At 43.6% G+C, this 24,746-nt stretch overlaps 1 protein-coding gene and 1 long non-coding RNA gene across 4 annotated transcripts in view; one reads left to right on the top strand and one right to left on the bottom strand.

Moving 5' to 3' along the window:
* The window catches only part of ATRN (attractin), a 143,629-nt gene that overhangs the window by 61,759 nt on the left and 57,124 nt on the right, over window positions 1–24,746 (bottom strand). For all 3 annotated transcript variants that reach the window (XM_077782656.2, XM_085577295.1, XM_085577296.1), the window contains exons 11-22: window positions 20,516–20,600; window positions 18,823–19,043; window positions 17,558–17,679; window positions 16,920–17,058; window positions 14,809–14,990; window positions 12,537–12,753; window positions 11,199–11,384; window positions 10,110–10,343; window positions 9,316–9,453; window positions 3,326–3,419; window positions 1,951–2,003; window positions 275–369 (exon numbers count right to left, since the gene is read on the bottom strand). In XM_077782656.2, coding sequence (XP_077638782.2) covers window positions 275–369; window positions 1,951–2,003; window positions 3,326–3,419; window positions 9,316–9,453; window positions 10,110–10,343; window positions 11,199–11,384; window positions 12,537–12,753; window positions 14,809–14,990; window positions 16,920–17,058; window positions 17,558–17,679; window positions 18,823–19,043; window positions 20,516–20,600 — 1,766 coding nt within the window. The remainder of the gene's footprint in view (window positions 1–274; window positions 370–1,950; window positions 2,004–3,325; window positions 3,420–9,315; window positions 9,454–10,109; window positions 10,344–11,198; window positions 11,385–12,536; window positions 12,754–14,808; window positions 14,991–16,919; window positions 17,059–17,557; window positions 17,680–18,822; window positions 19,044–20,515; window positions 20,601–24,746) is intronic.
* Window positions 14,951–23,873, top strand: LOC146767472 (uncharacterized). Its single transcript, XR_014954561.1, has 2 exons — window positions 14,951–15,088; window positions 17,857–23,873. It is a non-coding gene; the product is annotated as an uncharacterized LOC146767472 (long non-coding RNA).

Below are 24,746 nucleotides of genomic sequence, written 5' to 3'. Positions count from 1 at the left end.
ACACTGGTATGTGATTTTAAAAAAGATGGAATGGCTCAGAGGTTGTTCCAACAACTGGAAAGAATCAGCTGTGATTCCTTATGAAATCTTCCTGTGATGATTTGAGACTGCACAGCCAAGCCAAGTTCAAAAAGCCCTGGTTGCTCCATGGAACAGGACACACCTTCCGTATCACAAAACTACACCTAAAGACTCACAGAACTGTTACAGCTCATTGTCTCCAGGGCCAAAAGAAGACAAAGGACAAAGTTAAAAGGGAAAATAGAAAATGTACCTCTTCAGGTGTTGCTACAAAGTTGATTGCTGTGTAATAGCGATCGTCCTCCTGGGAAAGGCTGAAGGTGAACTGATAGTCAATGAGGAGAGTATCTGTAAGGAATGCAGGGAGACAGTTATCCCATCTCCTGTAATATTGACTTCTGTAAAGGAAGGCATGATGTCACTGAAGGGTTTCCTGGACAACCAGGACATGACACTGCTAATAACTTACTCCAACCTACATATGATGCCACATAAGGAACAAAAAACTCCAGGAGCTGAGCCTAGAGAGGGAAAAGAGGTGGCTTATATTTGCCAGGCAACTGCTTCCAGCCTTGATCTAAATCAATATTCCTACCTATACACTGTAAAAAACACACCCAAAAATTTCCTTTTCCAGCCTGAAATACCTCTGTGATCAAAGGGAAAAGCAGAAAAGTTCAGTAGCTGTGTAATTCCCACTTGGAAGGGGACAACCCCTATTCCAGGTTTCTGTACATAAGCAGATTTTCATGGGAGAGGTTCTACAGAGCAGCTGGTTGGTGATGAGCCCAGTTGCCATCCTGCTCTGGGACACATTCCACCCAGGCATGCCAGGAGCAGCCTCTGGTCTGTCTGTCTGTCCCTCCCTGCTGCCATCTGTCCAGGCTGGTGTAAGCCACAGCCACTTGGGGGATGCACCCACCCACCTCAGTACCCTTCCACTACAGCACACTGTTGTGACTTGTGCATATTCCTGAAGCCATGCAGGGATATTCCCATCAATAATAACCAGGAACTGACACACCAGGTGCTGTTTTTCTCTCACTGCCTTCCAATGACCCCTGGTTGGACTGATACAAGTCAGACAAGCTGCTGGTGTCCATCTGGACACAGCACGAAGAAACAGGGAATGATATCAAGCAAGACTGGATTTGGACAGCACAATGTTCTTCCTGAAGGAGCTGCAAAGTTTTGTCTTTCCCCACTTTTTGCCATTTAACCAACCCTCCTATTTCAGCAAGGAATTTTGTCATTCTTGCACACAAATGCCATGAGGAGCCAGCAGTTCCCTTGTTTGGCCACACAAGCGGAATTCAAATAAGCCAAAACCAGCCAGTTGATAATTTCTGTGCTGGACAAAACCACTACTGGAGACTTCATGTAATTCAAGATTCCATCTCTCCACGTCTGCCAGGCTGCCGATTGCTAATATTTGCAAATAGAAGCTGGAAAGTTTCCATTAGATAATCTGAATCTTGGCAAAGGATCTTCTTTAACTGCATGGGAATCCAAATGCTCATTTCAGAGGAAACGTGGCAATTTTGAAATCCATTCTAACCTGGACCAGAATTTTAAATATATGTATTTTACATTTCTAAAAATTCTAAGGACATTCTTTGTTTTTTACCTATTAGGAATATAGTTTAGAGTGCTCTCCAAAAGACCAGATTTCATCTCATCACATGAAAAACATTCAAAACAATGTTCAAAAGATCCAATCATCACATGGACCTTATAAAGAAAAGTATTTTCATTCTCTTTAAACAACGTATTTGAGAAAAGTGAATGTTTTTCCAGATATTTTTTAGTCCTTTCCTTAATCCCCCGTATTTTAAACACATGCTGAGGCAACTGAAACAAGTTTTAAATAAATTATTTTAAACTTCAAGCATATTTTTTATCTCCAAACAAAATCCCAAGGGTACTCACAGTAACACGTTCCTTTAAGTGGATTTCCCTGATACCTGTTTTCAACTTCACACCTAAAAAGAATATACATTTTTTAATAAATGGATTTTTTTTTTTTACAGCTCTATTTATTCCCAGCCAGTAAATACCAGAAAACACAACCTGTGCTGATAGCAGAACACAATTAAAGATGAATGTCTGAGCTAGACTGGGCTGATGAAGAAATTCCATGTTCCCTGCAAGTCCAACTCATATGCAGTAAAAATGCAATATAAAATTCTGGATATTAACATTTGCATCCACTTGGAAGGTATTTATTAGCTCTTCACAATGCATGGAATAGTCATTTATGGCTATTCCAGGTTCTATCCTATAAATGTTTACTCATGTGAGCAATGCTTTAAAAATAAACCTGGCAATGAAATTATTTGGAATTAAATTATTTCCCCTAACATTACACTAAAAGCATTTCTGTTATGTTACAGAGAAACCTCCAGCAAATTTGTTGCTCTAAAACTGCTCCATTAAACTGCTTGAATGTCAAAGGCTCATTTTGGATATATTTACACTCCCACTGAACAACACCAGAGAGCAAAGATGGTGAAATCTACTGATGAAAAAGAAGGGATAAAGTAAAGCAGAAGGATAAAGCAAATTAAGAGATAAAGCAAAGTAGAGAGAGCCCAGAGGAGGCCCCGTAACTGCTCCAGGGCTGGAGCCCCTCTGCTCTGGAGCCAGGCTGGCAGAGCTGGGAATGTTCCCCTGGAGAAGGGAAGGCTCCAGACAAAGCTCAGAGCCCCTTGCAGGGCCTGGAGGGGCTCCAGGAGAGCTGGAGAGGGACTGGGGACAAGGGACAGAGGGACAGGACCCAGGGAATGGCTCCCACTGCCGGAGGGCAGGGATGGATGGGATCTTGGGAATTAGGAATTGCTCCCTAGGAGGGTGTGAGGCCCTGGCACAGGGTGCCCAGAGCAGCTGTGGCTGCCCCTGGGTCCCCGGCACTGCCCAAGGACAGACTGGACATTGGGACTGGGAGCTCCTCGGAGAGTGGGAGTGTCCCTGCCACGGCAGGGGATGAGCCCAGAGGTCTCTTCCAACCTAAACCATTTTGTGGTTCTATGTATAGTTTGGGGGGGTGGGGATTTTTTCACCCATCTCTTCTGCATGACATTCTCAGTTGAAATGTTTTTAGAATTGAAATTCTTCAGGAAATCATCCTGTCCATAATATTCCCCAGGGGACCCATGGCTGGCTGCACCCTCAGTGCAGTCAGTCAACTGTCAGGAGGAAGAAATGAGCAGAGACATCATAAACACAGCCATTAAAAAATGGGGGGTGTCTAAGGTGGTACACGCACAATTTTTTTATTGCAAATAGGAAAGGGAAATGAACTCACAGCTGACACTCGTCTCCTTTGATTCCCTTGGTTGTACAGAAACATTTCCCTGTGTTTGTGTTGCAGACGGACGCGTGGCCATTGCACTTGCACGCTGTTGAGCAGAGGGGGAGAAGATGCAACGTTGAACAAAGAAGAGAAACAAATTTGATAGCAATTAAGTCCTTTAGTTGTCAAACTGTGACACATCAACAATTAACATGCAGATGAAAACCCATTTGGTGCTCTTTGATTTCTTTGTGCTACAGAAGGCAGATGAAAATAGAACCATGCGTCAAAACAGAGCAAACACAGGCTACCCAGGACTGTGTCTTGTATGAAATCATCATCAGACTCTGCTTCTTAGCCTCAAAAATTCATTTAACTTCCTCTGCTATTGTTAGACAGCAGGGGTGATATCATAACTAGGAAGGAAAAGACAGTATTTGAAATAATTTTGGGCTTGTTAACACATTAAATCCAAACTCAAAAACTCTTGAGAGAAGAATTGGGAAAATAAAACAAAGCCCATAGGACTTCAGGGACTTTTCCCAGAAATAAATAAACAGGCCTTTGGAAAAATAATGCTTCATCAGTCCTACTGAGGAAATAATGTCATTATCAACAGCATCAGCAGCAACATCTGGTGCTAAGATGATGATGTCCATGCTAGGACTAGTTGGGGTACATTTCCCAATGTATTTTAGGATAACTTTGTGCTGCATGTCATTGAGCTGTGGTTGAAGCAAATCTGCACAGCCCTGAACTAGTTCAGGTTTGGGGCATGCCCAAAACATACCACCTCACACACCTGAGTCTGCTCAAGATCCAACACAAGGTAGCATGGTGAGGACACACAGGAGATTTTCTTCACAAAAAATGCTCCTGATTTAAGCTAAATGCTCATATTGACACACTTTGAGACCTTTATTTACAAAGATGTAGAGGAGAAACATTCACAATAATCCCAAAACCAAACCAACAAGTAAGAACAAAGCCTACACAGCCAGTTGACTTTGACATCTTGTTCACTATCACTGCAAGAACGGATTTAACAACTTCTGGCATGTAGGTGCCATTTAGGAGTCGTTCTGCCAATGCAGGTGCATCCATCTGGAGCTGTGCACAGCAGAGTGTACAATACAAGGAAAAAACTACACAAAGCAAAGATCCCTTGTTTATGATCTTTGAGATTCCTGGGAACAAGATGCTTTAAAGGCCGGAGCCTCCTTGTTGAGAAGACATATTCCTCCTCATTAAGCAGCCATGCCAATCAATGTACCAGCAGATTCTTAGACATCAAGTCCCCATCCTGAATATCTCTGCCAGCCTTGGACCTTATTTTAGGAATCCTTTTGATATCTTCTTTCTGTTGGCACATAATGGAAGCTACACTGTATCAGGGACACTTAATTGTGCTTCTCAGATGTGGATGAGTGGTTTCCTAGCAGCAACACAGAGCAAAATAGGAAGAAGCAAAAAGGCCTATTGTGGGAACAAGGAGACTGAATGAAAATTCAGTGTATTCTGTGAAGGAAGCACTATTTTCATTAGTGCCACTTAAAGAAAAATAAGTCTTAGTACTATTGAGAATGTCTCGTACTTCTTTCCTTATGCTTTGCACAAAGGAAGCAAAGTGAAGTTGGATCAATATTCAATATGAACATACATGAAATTTCTCCTGATTTTTTAACCTCGGGTTGTTTAAAGCCAGATTGCAGCATCTTGAGTAATAACATTAATTTTTCTTTCCTCTCTGCTCTTTACCATATCAAGAAGACTGAACACTCAAATATCTCTATTTAAAACAACAGAATCTATTAATTTATCCACTTTCCTACAAAGCCTGTAACTGGAGATCATTTACTAAATAACTGGAATACACACAGAGACATCTTCTCATGGCTTTTCAGAGAACTTTAAACTTTGGAAACAAATTATTGATAGAATGTTCTAGACAAGTTCACTACAGTCTACAAAGGACAATTTCCCACTGGAGTCAGAGCACAGAGCAGAAACCTAAAAGCACTGGAAATGGCTTTCTTGCTGTGAATAGTGGTTAACAGCCTGATGATGAAACAACTTCCACCTGCTGGTGTTCCTTCTACCTTCTCCACAAACCACGGGCCATGGGCTCACTCCGAGAGGGTCATGGGGATCTCTTTCTGTGTTTGTGATGCCCAGCTTCCCAATGGCAACACCATCACCCACCTGCCCAACACTGTTCCTCCATGCCACATGCTACAGGTACCCTGCAGGGCCCCCGTGGGCCCTGGGAGAGGGAATCAGGCAGGTCCATGGCACCAGCAACTCACAGGCCACCAGTGAGGGCTGCGTGGGTGTGTTTGGAAGCGCTGCCACAGCTGCAATCTGATTTCAGGCATAATAGTGCCTTCCCCTCACTTGCAAATAACTTCCTTATCTCCCACCAGCATATTTTCATGAGAAACCTTAACCAGAAAATTCAGAAAAATTCTGAATGCAGAGAAAGCACCTTGCAGCTACTTTTACATTTGATGTGCTGCATTTCCTGCCCTTCCTGATTAATACTTCTGTACTTGGACACTTCCTAAAAGCAACCTCTGAGGAGTGATTTACCTACCATTTAGTTATTATCTAGCCTAGCTCTGCCAACACCAGGGTGTATGATGTGATGCAAACAATTTTTTCAGGGAAATAACTGCAGTTTGACAAAATACTTTCAACACAAGTATTGGAACTTTTTACAGGGATATGCAGGACTGAAGGCATTGAAATAAAAGAGGGCAGGGTTAGACAGAATATGGGGAAGGAATTGTTCCCTGGCAGGGTGGGCAGGCCCTGGCACAGGTGCCCAGAGCAGCTGTGACAGCTCTGAATCCCTGGCAGTGCCCAAGGCCAGGCTGGACACTGGGGCTGGGAACAACCTGGGACAGTGGGAGGTGTCCCTGCCATGGCTGGGGTGGAAGAGGATGGTCTATTAGAACCCTTCCAACCCAAACCATTAAATGATTCCAGGACTCACACTAGGCAATGAGTGTGCAAGCACACAGATATTTGTGTGTCAGGCTGGAGTGTATAACAATAGTCTGCAGCATGGCTGTGACCAAGGGCTCTAAAAACAGAGCAGCACTAAGTATTGCTCACAAAAGTGAAATCAGCACATCATAAATGGGAAAGGATGGAGCGACCACAGCTAAGAGCAGGGAGAAAACAGGAGCTAGCTCTGCTACCCATCAGCCAATCCTTAGCTGAAGAATTCCCCTCTGGAAAGGTTTTCACCCAGCAAAAATTACTAATAGGTGGAAGTCAGCCTGGCTGCATCAGATAGGGTGATTTGCTCTTGTTTTCCCTTTCCCAATCCACCTCAGTCTTTCTGCCCAGGTTCCTACTTCCCTCATTCTTTCCGCTTCCCAGTAAAATTCACAGCAAATTAAAAACCTGGGTCCAAAGCACTTGAGAGCACAGCACTTCTGACATGAGCTACTGGTTCCATCAGATAAGGAACGAACACTGTTCCATAATCTCTCTACACATTTTCTAATTTCTTTTTCAGGCATCTGGATGATTTCAGTCTGTCATTCATTATCTCAACAACAAACTATACTGGGACAATCCTCATGCACAAGAGTCCAAAGGAACTTACTCTCCACTTCCACACGCATGGAAAAACGACACCTACTAACAGGCACGTTGTGATCCAGTGATTAAAACTTAAAGCTCAGGGTAGAATTCTGTATTTTCTCAGGCAACTCAGCCTCAATTTATTCATTACATTCAAGTAAACTTTAGAGCATTTCGAAGTATCTTCACCTGAAATGAGTTTATGAGTGTCAGCAGTAGTTTATCTGGCAGATAATGTTGTGAAATCAAGAGTCAGGGATGCACCTTCTCCTCTGAACCCTTGTCACTGTGCTGTCTGTTGGAATTCCATATCCCTTTGCTCTAAGGGAGGCACCTGTATCCCTGTGAGTTTTTGATCCCCTTCTTCGAATCTGTCCATTGGGAAGTTCTTCATAGCCCCAACTATCACCACCTCCCTTCTCCTGAGGAAACAGGACTCCATGCTCCAGCTACTGATCCTCATGTTCACCCAAAAGGTAACCACTACACCCAATAAACATCCTAAATTAATATCAAAGACTTTTCTACTGGATTGCTACCACATTTGGAAAAAGCAATAAAAAGTCTTCAATGTCTACTCATTGGTCACCTCCACTTCATTCTTCCAGGCTGGCCACAAACCACCCACACTCATTTCACAGAAGTACTGACACTGCTCTGAACAATGTTATTTTTATTCTACATTTTCCATCATTGTATCTAATTGTCCCATTCCACCTCACTGTATTCCACTAAAATAAACTGGGGCTGTTTAACATCTGTGCTGGTGACAGGGGCTGTGGGACTGAGGACCCAAAGCAAGTTTGCTGGTGACAACAAACTGGTAATATCAGCATGCTGGAGGGGAGGGGAGACATCCAGATGGACCTAGATGGCCTCCAACAGTCCCTGGATAGCACCAAAGGGCACCTGGACAGATCAGGGACATGGGACGGTGTGAACCTTGTGAAGTTACGCAGGCCAAGTGCGAGGTCCTACACGGGGTTGGAGCAAGCCAGAGCACAAACACAGGATGGGTGGGGAATGGCTGGAGAGCAGCCCTGGGGAGAAGAACCTGGGGGTGCTGCTGGGTGAGGGCTGGACATGACCCAGCCAGAGCCCCCCAGCCCTGGACTGATCCCAGCATGGGCAGCAGGGGAGAAGGGCTCTGTCCCTGTGCCCTCAGGTGAGAGCTCACCTGCAGAGCTGCCCCAGCCCTGAGGCCAACAGCAGGAGGACATGGAGCTGCCGGAGAGAGCCCAGAGGAGGCCCTGGAGCTGCTCCTGGGCTGGAGCCCCTCTGCTCTGGAGCCAAGGTGGCAGAGCTGGGAATGTTCCCCTGGAGAAAGGAAATTTCCAGGGAATGCTCAGAGTCCCTGAAGGGGCTCCAGGAGAGCTGGAGAGGGACTGGGGACAAGGGACAGAGGGACAGGAGCCAGGGAATGGCTCCCACTGCCAGGGGGCAGGGATGAACAGGATATTGGGAATTAGGAATTGTTCCCTGGGAGGGCGGGCAGGCCCTGGCACAGGGTGCCCAGAGCAGCTGTGGCTGCCCCTGGATCCCTGGCAAGCCCAAGACCAGGTTGGACACTGGGGCTGGGAGCACCTGGGACAGTGGAAGGTGTCCCTGCCATTGCAGGGAATTGGAATGAGACGAGTTTCAAGGTCCCTTCTAACCCAAACAACTCCATGATTCTATGATTAAGCAGCACCTCCCCTCACATCTGCTACTCTCACAGTTAGTCTCTGGCTTACTGTTGGTCTCCCCATGCCACAGCACTGAAAAATTCACAGCAGTTCAAAACTATGCCACAAGGTTGCAGTTCAAAACTCAAAGTCTTCCATATATATTTGTCAAATACTAAATTCATTGGTCTTTCAAGGAAGACTTTCCCAGTTTGTTAACTGAATCTTGCACAGCTGAAAATGGTTCTTTGTGCCAGAGTCCCAAAGCACTTTACAAACTGAAATGCAATTTTAACAGGGTGCTACTAATCCTCAACTGAAATCCAGCCAAGTCCTCAGTGAAACATGGCAAGCCTTTATGAAGCAGAAAATTTTAACTATAAACACGGAACACATTAACCAAATGGAATTGAAGCTGAAACTTAGATAAACAGAAATTTGTTCAAGACATTTGGATCAACACTGTTTCTTTTAAAAACAGGATCATCAAACACTAAAATACAGACATTTTTCACCATGGTCATTCCAAGTTTAAAAAGGAGGCTATAAAATCATCTTTACATGCAGTGAAAGTAATTTCACTCAGCAGTTTGAGTGTCTTTGAGTTGAAGCAACAAGAACTGAGCCTCGCTTGCAGGAAAGAAGACATGAATTCTCAGGTTATAATTTGAGTTAAGACAGCAGAGGAATGAGCAGAGAGTGAAACGGAGGAGCCCAGTGCAGGAGCTCTGGGGCAGCACTTACGCTGGCACGTGCCCCCGTTGGTGGGGTCCCCGTAGTAGCCCGAGATGCAGGTCTCACAGTGCCTGCCCGTGGTCAGGTTCTCACACTTCTCACAAATGCTCTCGTTCACACACCTGCTGTGCCCATTACACTGACAGGCTGTGCAAAAGAGGAAAACAGGAAAACTGTGAGTACTGCTGCTCAAATACAGCTCATGGAGACCCTCAGGAGGCTGCTCTGTGCAGAGGACAAATGAAACCATTTCATGCACCTTCCTGAGAGGTTCTCGTCTCTTGCTAGCGATACATGGGCCCAAAGACAGGTGTATATCAAAAAATGGAATTTAGAGCAACACACGGAAAACTTAACTGCAAAACATTACATGCACATTGGACTGGAAGTTGCTGGTGGGATGGATTTACAAGGAATGGGGAGGGTAGTGCTGGTTTTGTGTCAAAAACATCAGTTAAAAATCATCCTAAGCATTATTAACACTTAACCTTCAAAGGAAGATCTGCCTTTCTTTTAAACAGCCTTAAAATAAACAAACAAAGTTAAAATCTCAGTAAAGGTTTGTAGGGAAAGGAGAACTTTCTCCCAAGTAATAAATAATAATGTCTTCATGCAATAAACCTGTGCAGCTCAGCTGCTTCACAGCTCCTTCCATCTCCAAGTGTGTAATTCCTACTTACATATTCCATGCTCTTCTCCTCCCTCCATTAACAGGAGGGAACACAAGACACCACAATAGTCTTAAAAACTCTCTCCCCTTGCACTCAATCAAAACATTGAACAATTAAACGCCGCTCGCTTACCTGGACACTGGATAAAGGACCAGTTGTAGCTGCTCTCCACAGGACACATGCTGACATTGAGAACAGGCTCCAAGCTGTGTCTCCCTGGCGTGGATGGGGTCGGCATCCTGACAGGCCCCCGATAGGAGCCCTCAATGCACTTCCCCTTGCCGGTGTTGCTGGGATCCGTGCACCACCCACAGCCTGGCTGCTCCAGGCACTGAGCACACGTGCAGTAGCCTGAGCAGTTTTCAGCTACAAAAAACCAAACCAAGATACAAAATTGTGGAATAAACCACCATGTCAAACATAGGCACAAAAAATGCAGAATGTATTCCATAACTGTATTTTAATCTCACCAAAATATTTATTCATCAAATCTAGAAATATTTATTCTGATATTCACAGTAACGTGTTCATTCTTATCAGCATATTTATTCCAGAATGTAAAATAACTATTAACAAAGGTTCCAACAGTCAATCAGTTACAAAACAGCACAACACACACAGAGGTTTTTTGAACCATTACACGCCAGCCAGTTTAGCCACTTAGAGCTTCTTCCGACCACATTTGTGCATCACATGCTACTATTTCAAGTATTTATCTGAGGCAAAAAACATAGAATACAAATATGAGAATAAAATTCCACCCTTGAGCTCCTCCTTTCTCGAATGGGATTGGATTTTAGGGGTGACAAACTCTTTATATACAAAAACGTTTTATATTTCTTTGAAAAATATTTTCTGGCTTCTTGGTGTTGCAAGATAAGCAGACTTTCTATTTTGATGTTTAAATAGACAATATTTGCCTTCAAAAAGAAAAAAAAAGTTTGTTTTCCATTATTTTAGCTTACTCATCTCCTGCCTGATGCTTCCTCCAACTTTTGACCTCTGGCAATATGGGAAGTTCATACTTTGATGTTCCTTAAATTCCTTTTCTTCATCTCTTATTTTGCAACATTTTGAGCTACTTGTGATGCCCCTGCTCACACCCAGCTCCTAAAGAATTCAACATAAATAGAATAATTTCTACATCTTCACTTGTTTTAAGTTTTTAGGCCCTTTACCCAGTTTGAAAGGAAAACACACGAGGCAGGCGCAGAGACTCACGGGGACAGCTGCTCATGGTGTACCACTCCATGCACTGCCCGTAGGGGAAGGAGGCCACGTAGGCGTTGGAGTCCACGCACTGCTGCATATTGCTGCACCACATACACTCGGAGCTGCCGCTGGTGCACTCGGTGCAGGCGGCGCGCAGCGCGCAGGGCGTGCGGCACTGCTTAGCACTGTGGTTGGCTGCAGGGGAGGACAGCATCAGTTCTCTTCCAATACAAACTATCTCCAGAAACAACCCTTCAGCGGGGAAGGGACCGTCAGGACCATCCCATCCCTCCCCTGCCACAGTAGGGACCCCTCCCACTGTCCCAGGCTGCTCCCAGTCTGTGTCCAGCCTGGCCCGGGCACTGCCAGGGATCCAGGGCAGCCCCAGCTGCTCTGGGCACGGAGCAGTGGTCTCTGGTCTCTTTTTCTCTGCAGTTCTGCAGATGCATTCCTTATTACCCTCCCCAAGTGGGGTACCCTACCCCAAAGTGCCCTGTTTTAAGTGAGCAGGCAGGCACACGCTTTAAGTGATTTGATCAATTCCAGACATCAAACAAGCACTGAACTAACTCATCTGTTTTAGTCTGAGCCAATGCTTTAAGTTTTGCTTCAAATGACTGTTCTCAGACCATAAAAACCAGCACAAAGCTTAAACTGAAGTGCTGCAAGTGAAAACATATGGAATTTTGAGTTCAGGTTCCACATTCAGAATTCACATCCTGCACTTCCACAAAGAATGACTTCAACTGGTGCAGTGTACTTAAAATATTTTTTTTAATCTTCCAACTTCCCCAATACGTAAAGAGGCACTAATTAGTATTCAGAAATGATCGGCTAAAATGGAGAATTAACAGACCAAGCCATCTGAAAAGATATGCAGATTCAACAAAGCTGGAAGACTTCTCCCAAAAGCAAATATCTTGTTTTTTCAAAGTCCTTGTATCTCCAAAGTGTCTTGGCTAATTAATTTCAAACTTTGATAAAATCCTCCTCTGGCTACATAGCAGGGGAGGGAAAAAAGGGGAATTCAATCCGAAAGTTACTATTAATTTTTTATTTCTTTGAAACAGGAGAATGCTCCATACCATAATTACCCTAAATGTCACATGTAGGTATGTAATTAAGAAAAAAATAATTAAAATCCTGTACTTCAAATATTTTACAGTTAACAGCGTAAATGTTGAGCTATTTTTAAAATTTGTATTTCCTGCATGAAATACATACACAAGACACTTGTTCAGAAGTATTTTTCTTTGGCAAAGTCATGATGCAGGCGCTTTAAAATGTAATAAATTGCATTCACTTTACCCTCTAGGAAATATAAATCAACCAGACAGCTGCTGTTACCTGGCCTCTCACAGACAGTGCCGTTGACCTCGTTGATACATGTTGCTGCCTTCAATCCCTGTTGGGAAGGCTCAGCTAAATAGCCACAAAAACCAGCATCACTGGGTTCATCGGGAAGCCACTGCACGAGGGTGTTGGTGAAGGGAGACATATCTTCCCAGCACCAATAGGACACATTGATTTTCCTCAGTCCAACCCATGGAGTCAAAGTTTTGGGCTAGAAATAAAGGAGCAGGTCAAACTTAAATTAGTGCTGCTGGCCACAAGCTATAAGACAACTATTTCTACTGCAATTTATTTGTTGGCACAGTTTGATTTTGGGGAGGAGCATTTGAGCTCTGTTAATATAATATGTGGTTTTATTGCTAAAATGAGTAAACATCACCTACTTCGAACTGATTTTATGCACTTTTATACCCTAGAGCTGCAGTTTCCAACAGCAACAGGGTTACAAAGCATATTATGCTAACACCAACATATTTTCTTGTTATTACTAAACATCTACATACAGTTTACTTGAAAAAGGAGCAACTGCAAAGCAGAGTCTCCCCCAGCACAGCCACCAGTGCCCCAAGCCCCAATGTCCAGCCTGATCTTGGGCACTGCCAGGGATCCAGGGGCAGCCACAGCTGCTTTGGGCACCCTGTGCTAGGGCCTCACCTCCCTCCCAGGGAACAATTCCTAATACCCAAGATCCCATCCAGCCCTGCCCTCTGACAATGGGAACCATTCTCTGGGTCCTGTCCCTGCAGGCCTTGTCCCCAGGTCCTCTCCAGCTCTCCTGGAGCCCCTTCAGGGACTCTGAGCATTCCCTGGAATTTTCCCTTCTCCAGGGGAACATTCCCAGCTCTGCCAGCCTGGCTCCAGAGCAGAGGGGGTCCAGCCCTGGAGCAGCTCCAGGGCCTCCTCTGGGCTCTCTCCAGCAGCTCCACGTCCTCCTGGATCTGGGATCCAGGAGCAGGAGCAGCTCTGCAGGTGAGCTCTCACCTGAGGGCACAGGGACAGAGCCCTTCTCCCCTGCTGCCCATGCTGGGAACAGCCCAGGATACTTTCTCACATATAAGCATTCTATCCTAATATCCATTAAAACAGGCTCCTAGTGTCTTTTGGCTCACTTTTTAAAGGACTCTGTAGGTGGAAAAAGAACCCTGTAAATTAACAATTCTTGTTTACACAGTGTAAACATTTAAACACTATGAGGGAAGGGTTACCATGTGTCTTTAGAAATTTACTCTACACTCAGCTCCTGGACTATCCAGAAACACCTGGAACTGTCAGAATCGAATATTTTTTACAGTATCCCAGGCTTGGCTTCCTCATTTTACAAAAGATTTGGTGAACAACCTTGCTTCAACTGCACCATACCTTTGCTTGGCTAAATTGACTCCCCTCTAACACTGTAATTGTTGAAACACCCCTTTAAAATTACAAAGGGAACCAAGGCAGGGAATGTTATTGTTTTAACAGGGGAATATTTCTCTTAAGTACTGAAGCATGTTCTCCCTTGAAAAAAAACAATCCTATTGCCTCCAGCCTCATTTTTTCTAGAGAAAATGCTTCCCACAGTGGCCTCTGGGACCCAGGAGCTGTTATTCTGATGTGCCACGAGGCCACAGCAGCTTTCCAGGCTAATCCAGGATTTCAGAAGAGAGGCAAAGCATGTTTCTTTGTCAGGGCTGTAGCACCACCTACACAACCTGCCCATAACATCTCCCTTCTTCTCCCAGCAATGGGAAAAAAATATGCATTTATTTCATTGATGCAGGAAGAGGCAAAAATTCCAGTTCACTTCTCCCTGGGTCTGACTGAAAAACACTAAATGACACCCAAACAACGTCCAACAAGCCAAGCGACTCTGTGGAATAAGAAGGTGACATTTCCAACAGCTGCTTTTCTGCATGCAGTAAATATCTCAACACTTTACATTAAACACCTCCAGTGGCCCCAAGGGGCTTTTATTTATCAAATATTGTGCACAGGTCACCAGAGGGCTCTTGCTGCAGTCTGGTATTCCACCCGGGAAATACGAGTGTGATTCCAGCACAGAAAGTGATCTCTTTAAGGCACTGTGTGTTTATACTTCTCCTTTCCATTTACATTTTCTACAGTTTCAGCACAGAAGCACCCAGAGGGTACACTGAATTTCGAAAGAAAATCACTTGATTTTGGTTAAGAGGCATTTCTGTTGTGCACAGAGCACACAATACTACAGCAAGGACTTCTCCACAGCCACAGCTTTATTACACAAGGGACGGACAAGAGAAGCACTCACTGAAGACTGAATCTTCTGCAGCTCCTTCAGAACAAATTCCACCTTCTTCTGGGTGGTGAGAGAAGCCAGTAAAGCACCGTTGGACCTACAGGACAGTTTGGCATGATCGTAGTTCTCCTTGGCGTTGGTGATCTTCAGGCAGGAGTTGCCAACCAAATGCCAGTTTGTTCCGCAGATGTTTTCTGAGGGACAAGGAGGGGAAAGAAACTAAACCCAGAGATGCACATGACCTTCACAACAATCAAGGTAGTGAAAGAACCATTGAAAAACATGAGCCCAGGTGAGAAAGGGACCAGTGGCCCTGGGCTGTGCTAGCTCTGGGGTGGCAGCAGGGCCAGGGCAGTGCCCATCCCTGTGCTGGCACTGCTGGGGCACCTCCAGGGCTGGGGCAGCTCTGGAGAGCCCTGGAGGGGCTGGAGCTGGCCAGGGCAGGGAATGGAGCTGGGAAGGGGCTGGAGAGTTCCTGAGGGAGCTGGGAAGGGGCTGGAGAGTTCCTGAGGGAGCTGGGAAGGGGCTCAGCCTGGAGCAAAGGAGGCTCAGGGGGGACCTTGTGGCTCTGCACAGCTCCTGCCAGGAGGGGACAGCCGGGCGGGTCAGGCTCTACTCCCAGGGAGAAGGGGAAATGCCTTCAAGTTGTGCCAGGAGAGGTTTAGGTTGCATAATAGGGAAAATTTCTTCCCTGAAGGTGTTGCCAAGCACTGAAAGGGGCTGCCCAAGTCAGTGGTGGAGTCCCCACCCATGGAAGTGTTCAGAAAATAAGCAGCCCTTAGTGCTGTGGCTTAGGGCCACAGTGAGGCTAGGACAGAGGTTGGTGATGATGATCGTGGAGGTATTTTCCAGCTTTAATGATTCTGTGAATCCTACCACTAAGAAATACCCACAGCCCCATCCCAAACCAGCACAACTTAGAGGTGTACCTCTAAGAGAAGTGTTGATACATAACAATATTGGAGGAGAAGGAAATCTGTTTAGGGGAGCTGAAGTCTGACATCAGTATTTGTTTGTAATCAAAGCATTTATTACAACATTCAACAGTACAATTGTTGTAGGAGAAAGAGGGAAAAAATCCTGAATTTGTATTTTGTTGATGTCTTGAAGTCAATTATTCAACCACAGTTGTCAGGGGACCATTTGGCAGGAATGAGTTGTGCTAATCCTGTCCACAGTACCAACTTCCAGGATTAATCCCTGCTTCAACTGGAGCACAACCCCACTACTGAAGAACTCCTTACACTTTGTGACTAATTATTTCCCTTACAGAAAAAACCCTGATGGGCATTTCCAATGTGAATTCAGTATTAACAGATGGAAAAGCTCTCAGGTGTCAATTTTTCAGATGAGCTTTTTACACATATGATCAGATCATACCCTTTTCTATATCAAATAAAACTAAAAGATGTTTTTCTCACTTTCATTGCTCTTCTTCAAAGTCTCCTTGATTTTAAATTGTTGCAGACTTGCAAACAGACCTGGACATGTCCAGACCTACCATTCCTAGGGGAAGGCTTTCCATGTCCATTAAAATGTCCTGTCTAATGGGTTTGCTCCCCTTTCGCTATATTTTATTACCTAGAAATGTTAATCACTGAAGATCCTGTATTTCTCACCCAGTCATTTGGATTAAAAAAAAAAAAGTTACTGCAAGGGAACTAATAACCAACTCCTGTGAGCTCCACTGGAAACACTCTAATAGGAGAATTTTCCTTAAACACTTCAGGTCTTACTTGCCTCATTTGTCCAGTATTTGCCATTATGCTTTTGCATAATTTTAGTTCCTAAATTAAATAGCATGCATTATTAAATCTAATATCTTGCAGAAGCCTATTATCAACAGCTTTTATCAAAAGAAAAGGGAGAGATGACATACAGCCTAATAATTATATGAGTGAGCATACTCCTCTTCAGACAACTGGGAATGAAAAATATTCCAGCAGACTTGCTGGATTTACTACAAATTAGATTTCATACCAAAGCTATTATGATTAAACAACACTATTTGCTCCATCTTAACACTAAAAATTACAGATTTGGGGTTAAAACCAGCAAAAATTCTAAAAAACTCGCAACAAGTTTTGGAGTGGGTGAATTTGGTTTATGCCACCAGTACCTACCTGGCAAAGCAATGCACTCCTGATTCCTAGGTTCCCACTGACAGTTTTGATCCATGGCACAGCTTTTACAACTTGTCTTTTTGTTACAGTAATAGGCAGGGTTATCCTTAGGACAATTTTCATAGAGAGTAACAGGAACCTAAAATAAATAGCACACGTGAGATTTTTTCTGATATCCAGCCATGTGGGTTTATAACAGCAATTATTACAACACTAGATATCACAGTCCAGCTATACAAAGCAATTCATATACCCAAAAGCTGTAGAACTGGGCACAGCCTGGACTGGTTACCCAAGATATCCCCCCAGAATACTGCCCAACATGTTTTCTGTACTAAAGCTTTTACAAGAGGGCTATTTTGTTTTTTTCTGGGGAAAACCCTATTGATATCAAACCCAAAATGTGATTACTGAAAAATCATACCTCCACCTCTTCCCCTGCCCACAGCCATCCTCCTAAATTCATTGTAAAATACCATGCATGGATCAAATTGAAAAAAATACAAACATGTAGCACTTTCGAGCTAGATATGTACTGGGAATAACAAAACAGGGATCATAACACTGACAGATGGAAACATGGACATTTGCTATTCCAAAGGGTAAATTTAAACTAGGGAAGTGTCAAGAGCCATTACCTGTTCCTCTGTGCAGTTGTTGTGTGCTGGGACACACTGGTCAGAGCACCACTGACAGCTGTTTGTGTTGGCTGTGCAGCTGTAGCAGTCTGTAATCTGATCACATTTTTCATTGTCTACAACTATTAAAGAAAAAATCCTGCATGACCAAAACCAGGCATTTCCTGACAGAGCTCTAAGAACTTGATTATTTACAGCAAAAGATACAACCAAATACTAGTGCCTGTAGTTTTCTGTTGGCAACTAAAATCAGGTACTTTCATGTGTTTGAACTGACAGCAAATTGCTTTTATTTACAGCAGCAATCATTTTTAGTGCCCAAGGAGCCCTAAAACACACCACCAGAAAACAATGCACTGAACATGGAAGCACATGAACTAAGACACGTTAATGCCCAGGGAAATGACGCCAGAGGATATCCACAGGGACAGTGGCCATCCCCCAGCACAAGCCCATCTTCCTGCAAGCCTGGCTTTCAAGTGGAGCATTTACATGTGAAGTTTGAACTTTTCATTCATCTTCCCAATTATTTATTGCCTGTGTTTAGTGAAAATTTACTGTGCATTGGGAGCCCAGCAAGGCAGTGCCCCCTTACATCAGTTTATATTCAATTATTAAAGGCTGCACATCTGTTATAGAATCAAGGGTTGTACAATGAATGTATTAGGATAAAGTTGTTTAAAATTATCCTAAGGGGAAACACAGGATCAGATCTTAAAACATTAATTAATTTTATCTGCCTCTATACACAGAATCCCAGAATGGTTTGGGTTGGAAGGGACCGTAAAGATTAGCTGGCACCAACCCCCTGCCAAAAACAACAAAGTAACTGTTCCTAAAGGAGTATTCCTGCTGTCTCTTTTGAAGAGTACAGGATAACTCCACCAGATCCAGACGCCCTTCCTCACCCCATGGTGCTCTTCAGCCAGTTCTTGGCTCTCACAAGGCCAATTCTTGGAGCAAACATTTACAGAATGATGGTCCAGGCCTGGTCCCTGGCTGGTGATGCTTGTTAGGGACAGAAAAGTAAGTCCAAGAAGCAGGGTAGGAAAAAGATCTCATGAACAAGGAGCTTGAGGAGCAGAAGATAGAAACACCTCGACACCTCCATGACCCTTGGCCAGAGGAAGGGCTCCCAGGACACAAGGAAGCCCAACCACGGCCCCCTGTGTAAAACCTGACCTTGGAACGGCACACAATTAACACAGGGGGCATTTGGAAGGAGAAAAAGAGCCTGCACACCTTTCGGAAAAGGGAACACATACCTGGCTTGGGAGGACAGTCTTCAAAGACCTTTTGTTGCTGCTGCAGTGTTGCATTTTCCCAGGGGATGCAGCGGGGAGGGTGGGGAGCCCACACACATCTGACACCAGGGCCAGCCCCCAGGCAGGATGTCTCGTTGCCAAAAGCCTCACATCTCTCAGGTGTGAACTTCAGGATGTCACTCAGGAGGAGGCTGTTGAAGCCTCCAAACACATACATGGTGCTGGACAACATGGAAGCAAAGATAAAAATTCGCAGCTGTTTTCATGGACAAAGCTCTGCTCCAGTAAATGGGATTTAAGGTCTGAGGGAAGTGTTTTATTACATGCCAGCATATATAAATCCAAATAAATAGCTCTTGGTTAAGGAAGGCACTAAAGAAAAGGTCAGACAAATTTCACTGTTTCAGAGAACCCAGCGAGACTCAATACAGAGTCAAAGCTATTCAAGGTCATCAACCAATCTTCCCCTCCAGCCAAAACTTTGAGGGGACCTGACCAACATGATTATACATAAAATGCTGCAAAAATATGGGATCCTCCTGTAATCTACACTGGCAAGACAGAGGAAGGCTAAAAATTGGGAGATGGTACCATAGCATTAAAGCAGAGTTCAGAAACTGTGACAAAACAATTTGTTGCTGTCACTCTCTCTGCTCCTCTGTAAGAAAATCACACTTTGCATGGCTGGCAACAACCAAGCAGAATCATTGTGTCAACTAAAAAACCTGAAACAATCCCCAAACAAATAATATTTTGTACAGGGAGGAGTGAGGGATTTCAAATTTCCTTCAGTACCCCTGCTGCTCCAGATAAAACCTTAAATTTTAACAGTTACACAAAAATGTCATGCAAAAATTCTCTGTGCATCTGTGTCTGTCAATGCACCTTTAAAAATATGGTGAAGAAGGTCCAAGGCAGCTGAAAAGATAAGTTTTGGTTGAATAAAAAGTATTTTTATTATGATTTTCATTCTATTTTAGAACTCCTATGAAATAAACTTCTCAAACTTGGTTGCACTGATTCAGTAACAGCTGTTCATCTGGAAGCAGGGATATCACTACAGTTTGTAAGGCTTAACAGCCAAAAATCTCACCTAAGAGTTCACCTAAATACTGAACATCATGTGCCAGGGGAAGAGTAGTCCCACAGGATAAGGTGTGTAAAGTGAAACATGGAAAAATTTTAAAAAGCCTGAGTGAAATTCAGATTTGGAAATAAACGTTGTCAGTGCAGCTAAGAGAGAACTGTGAAATACATTTAAATGCACAATTACTAGATAACTAAAAAATAGAAATATACATAAAAATGATGACAAAAAAATAAAAATATGGAAAAAACTAAACGAGCTGAGACAGTTTAGCCCAGTAAAGAAGGGCTGATGGGAACAGGTGAATACTGAAGACTGAAGATCTGAAAATTTTTAGAGATTCACAGAACAGTTTGGGTGGGAAGGAACCTTAAACCCCACCTCATTGCACTCCCTGCCATGAGCAGGGACACCTTCCACTAGACCAGGCTGCTCCAAACCCCATCCAACCTGGCCTAGGACCCTTCCAGGGATGGGGCAGCCCAAAGCTCCGTGGACAAGGAGGTTTGTGCCAGACCCTCAGCCCAGTGCTGCAGTTCTTCATCCACTCGTGCCCATTCCCTACAGAACACCTGTGCCCAAAGCCCAGAACACCTGTGCCCTTACCTGTTGTACAGCACAGCAGAGTGCCCAAACCTGTTGACATCGTGGTGCAGAGCCGGGCGAGGCAGCACAGACCATCGATCACAGGCTGCAAGGGACAAAAATCCTTTCAGAAATGTTTCTCTGGACAATGAATGAGACAAGTCACAGAGCAGTTTCTTCCTGAGAGATCCCCAGGTACCTGAGATCCTCCAGCAAAGGCCCCGAGGGGCTGGAGCATGGTCAGGGCAATGAACTGGGAAGGGGCTGGAGAGTTCCTGAGGAGCTGGGAAGGGGCTGGAGAGTTCCCGAGGGAGCTGGGAAGGGGCTGGAGAGTTCCTGAGGAGCTGGGAAGGGGCTGGAGAGTTCCTGAGGGAGCTGGGAAGGGGCTGGAGAGTTCCTGAGGAGCTGGGAAGGGGCTGGAGAGTTCCTGAGGGAGCTGGGAAGGGAATGGAGAGTTCCTGAGGAGCTGGGAAGGGGCTGGAGAGTTCCTGAGGGAGCTGGGAAGGGGCTGGAGAGTTCCTGAGGAGCTGGGAAGGGGCTGGAGAGTTCCTGCGGAGCTGAGGGGGCTCAGCCTGGAGCAAAGGAGGCTCAAGAGGGACCTCGTAGCTCTGCACAGCTCCTGCCAGGAGGGGACAGCTGGTGGGTCCAGCTCTGCTCTAGGGAACAGGACAAGAAGAAACTATTTTTCCTCCTTTACCAAGAGGATTTCTCACCATGTAACAAGTTCTGGTTCTATCTGTTTATACATTAATTATTTGCAGTTTTGCCCCAAACCAGTATCACTGAGAACAGAGGCTTATCTTTTTTTTTACTTTTTGCATTGCCATTATGTTCCTAGAGGGCAGATACCCATGTTTTTAAAAATATTTTTCACTCATCATAGCTTAAAGATTTGTGGATGTTTTTCTCTTTTAACACAATGTTAGATTATTCCATCTTTTTCTATTACCATAAAATTTATAAGTTCTGCTTCATTTTTTTACTTGGTTTCTCAGGTAATTTTTTTCTTTGGGCAGCATGGGAGAAAAAAACAAATTAAGAAACATGTAACCCACTGAGCAAAGAAACAGAAGTAGAAAAAGTCAGTCCAATTCATAACACTTAAAACTTCAATAAGAGAATGGATCACCTTGCGGGCCAATATCCCAGAGGCACTTGGATACAATTTATGCAATTAAGACAGAAAAGTCAATCTTCTGTAAAGATCTACAGGGCCCTCAAATACTCCTAAGACTCTTTAATATGAGATGAAACCATTGTGTTGTGGACTGACCCTCTGGGAAAAAAAAAGCGCACAAACCAAACTAGTCCATGGATAAACTGAAAGGGCAAAGAAACAAAGTTTTAATTTTTTACTAAATTTATTTGGAGAATTGTTGGATAAAACAACAGATGCAGAGCAATTTTGTTCAAGAGTACTGATAAAGAAAAGACAGAAGACATAGGTTTAGTACTTTGATAAATTGTGATTTTGGAATTTATTTCTACATGCCATTTGCTCCATTTTCAAAGACTTTAACCTAGCCCAGCACCACTCTCAAGCCAAGCATGATGGTTCCAATTTTTAATAGAAGACTTCAGAAAAACTGAAGCAATTAGCAATTTTTTAGCCATCAAGTTGTTATGTGAGGCCAAGAAACATGTTTTTCTAGATTAATAGAAGGCCTGAATATTTTGTTTTCTAAGCCTCTTTGCCATTTTTAACCAGAGATCAAATATTGGAGAAACCAAGTAATTCTGAGACTACAAGAATCTTCTCCTTCCTGACTTAACCTAAAACTTACAATGCTGGGATTTATAAAATGCACTGTTCAAACAGAACATATCAGCTACAAACCATCCAGCATCTCCCTATGCTTGCCATCAGAATCAGAATTTTCATTGGGTAAATAGAAGAGTTTTAGTTTCTCTTCTGTGGGGAGAAAAGATCCATTTAAACACAGCACTTTTACATAAGTAGCAGGTGGAGGATTAAGTGAGGCATTTTTCCACACAAAGCTGCTGCAGAGCAGGAAACTTCGACAAACGCCAGAGAGACCAATTTTGGGGACAGGAAGAGCTAATTGGCCATTTCAGTGTGCAGAAAACAGGGAAAATACTGAGAGACAGCTCTGCCCAAGTGCTCACCCAACCCAAGCTGGTCAAGTAGAGCATAAAGGACAAGAAGCATTCAAGAATTTTTATTGCTCACCCCTAGAACACATCTCAGTGCAAACTGTTAGCATTGCCCCACACAGAAAAAAGGTTTTATGTCCTCCCAATACTCAGTGCATGCGTTCTGATTACTTGGAAATTTGAGGAGGGAAGACCAGAAAAAATTGATGATGTAAATAAAATTAGTTACTATCAAAATAAGTTTTAATGACAAAGGTTAAGGAGAAGACCTGGGTTTGAAGCATTTGTTTCAGACTGGGTTTAATTCCACTTCTCCCCAGTCTTCCAACCATCACTGTGATCATTAATCAATCCTGATGGCTAATCAACAAGATGTAAAAAAAACAGTAAACCAGCCATACAGCGTTCTACAAAAGTAGGGAATAAAGACAATTACTAAGCCTCTTCACTGAAGGCTGTCAGTATCAACTGACCTTGCTTGGTTTTCTCGTGCCTTGGGAACACCAAGGGATAGATAACAGGGGGGTTATATGGGCTTATTCCCACGGAGACCAACAGGAACATGACCAGGGTAATTAATTACTGCAGAAATCATGCATGAAGAACTACTGAAAAGTGTTTCTGCTGTGACACAAATTATGAGCCACCACCCTATTGCATTCCTAGTCACATGGGACAAGGGAAATCATACACAATGGCTCCTGCAATGAAGAGAACAGAGGTGGTCTCATTTCTGAAAAAAAAGCTGCTCTTTTCAGGTTGAGAATCTCTTCTCTAAGGAATGAGGGGACTCAAGAACACCTCTCACTCACTATGTGACATAAAACCAATATAAGCTCCACAGTGTATGTCTGCTAAGAAATGGGGACAATGACCACACCACTCATGTCATGCAACATGTTACCTAAACTGAATCCAAATGAACATCATTACTGGCATATTCTGTCAAATTAATGTAATTTGTGTTTTACACCTAACAGAGAGTTCAATAGGTCAGGGCAGATAGCAGAATGCAGAAAGAAAAATCTATCACTGTTGCTACCAACGTTTAAAAAAATCAAACTGTTTATGACTGCCACAGAATGATAAAATACTCTGGGTTGGATGGCACCTTAAAACAATCTCATTTTAGCTCTGAGCCATGGGTAGGAACACCTTCCATGAGACCAGGCTGCTCCAAGTTCCATCCAACCTGGTGAAATACTTCATTTTAACTCCTCAATGAAAAATAAAAAAAATAAAAAAAAAAAAAAAAAAAAATAAAGCTAGCTAGGAGCACACAAAGATTCCAGAGGGATGTAACTAGAAATCACAGGAGGCAGAATGGAATGATATAACAGAGAGCAAAAGGGCACAAGGATACCAAACCCTGATGGCCCAAGTATTTACTTGCACTTTCTTCTCACTAACCAGGAGATCTTGGTGGACAGTCACTTAGAGACTTCAGAGAAGCCACATTTAGGGCACTCTGAGAGCAAAAGGTGAATCTCAGAGTACAGAGTGGCATTCTTCCCCAGTGTGAATTATCTGCATATGTATGTACCTTCTTTTATGTAATTTCACCTCATCTTTCCTTGTTCTTCTTAAACTCAAGTCTCTGGAATCCAAATCCACAAATAAATGTTGCCCTCTCCTGGCTGCTGAAACTCAGCAAGTCCAACCTAATAATTTGGCTTTATGATTGAATAAAGCAGTGCAGTGTACAGGCTGAGTTTCAGCAGGGTCTAATGCTCGTAACTGTCCTAAGAACTTGATTTTTTGATCAATCATAGATTAAAACACACTCAAAATATCAGAATAGATTTATGGCTGAGATAGCAAGACAGGAAACAACCTCAACTTGGGCCAGGGAAGATGTAGATTAGATATTAGGAAGTATTTTTTCATGTTGAGGGTTGCAAAACACTGAAACAAGCTGCTGAGGGCAGTGATGGAGTCACCATCTCTGGAAGTGTTCAAAAAACATGTGGATGGGGCACTTGAGGACATGGTTTAGTGGTGAAAATGCCAGGTTGCCAGTTGGACTTGCTGATCTTAAAGGTTTTTTCCAACCTTAATGATTCCATGGTTTTATGATTCCGTAACAATACACAGTTTAAAACTAAATTTTTAATGTCAAAGGCTGTGTATAAACTAT

The sequence above is a fragment of the Lonchura striata genome, chromosome 4, assembly GCF_050655825.1.
Source record: "Lonchura striata isolate lonStrDom1 chromosome 4, ASM5065582v1, whole genome shotgun sequence".
Taxonomy (NCBI): Eukaryota; Metazoa; Chordata; class Aves; order Passeriformes; family Estrildidae; genus Lonchura; species Lonchura striata.
The sequence above is the reverse complement of the archived record's forward strand: the minus strand, read 5'-3'. Positions and strand labels throughout refer to the sequence as shown.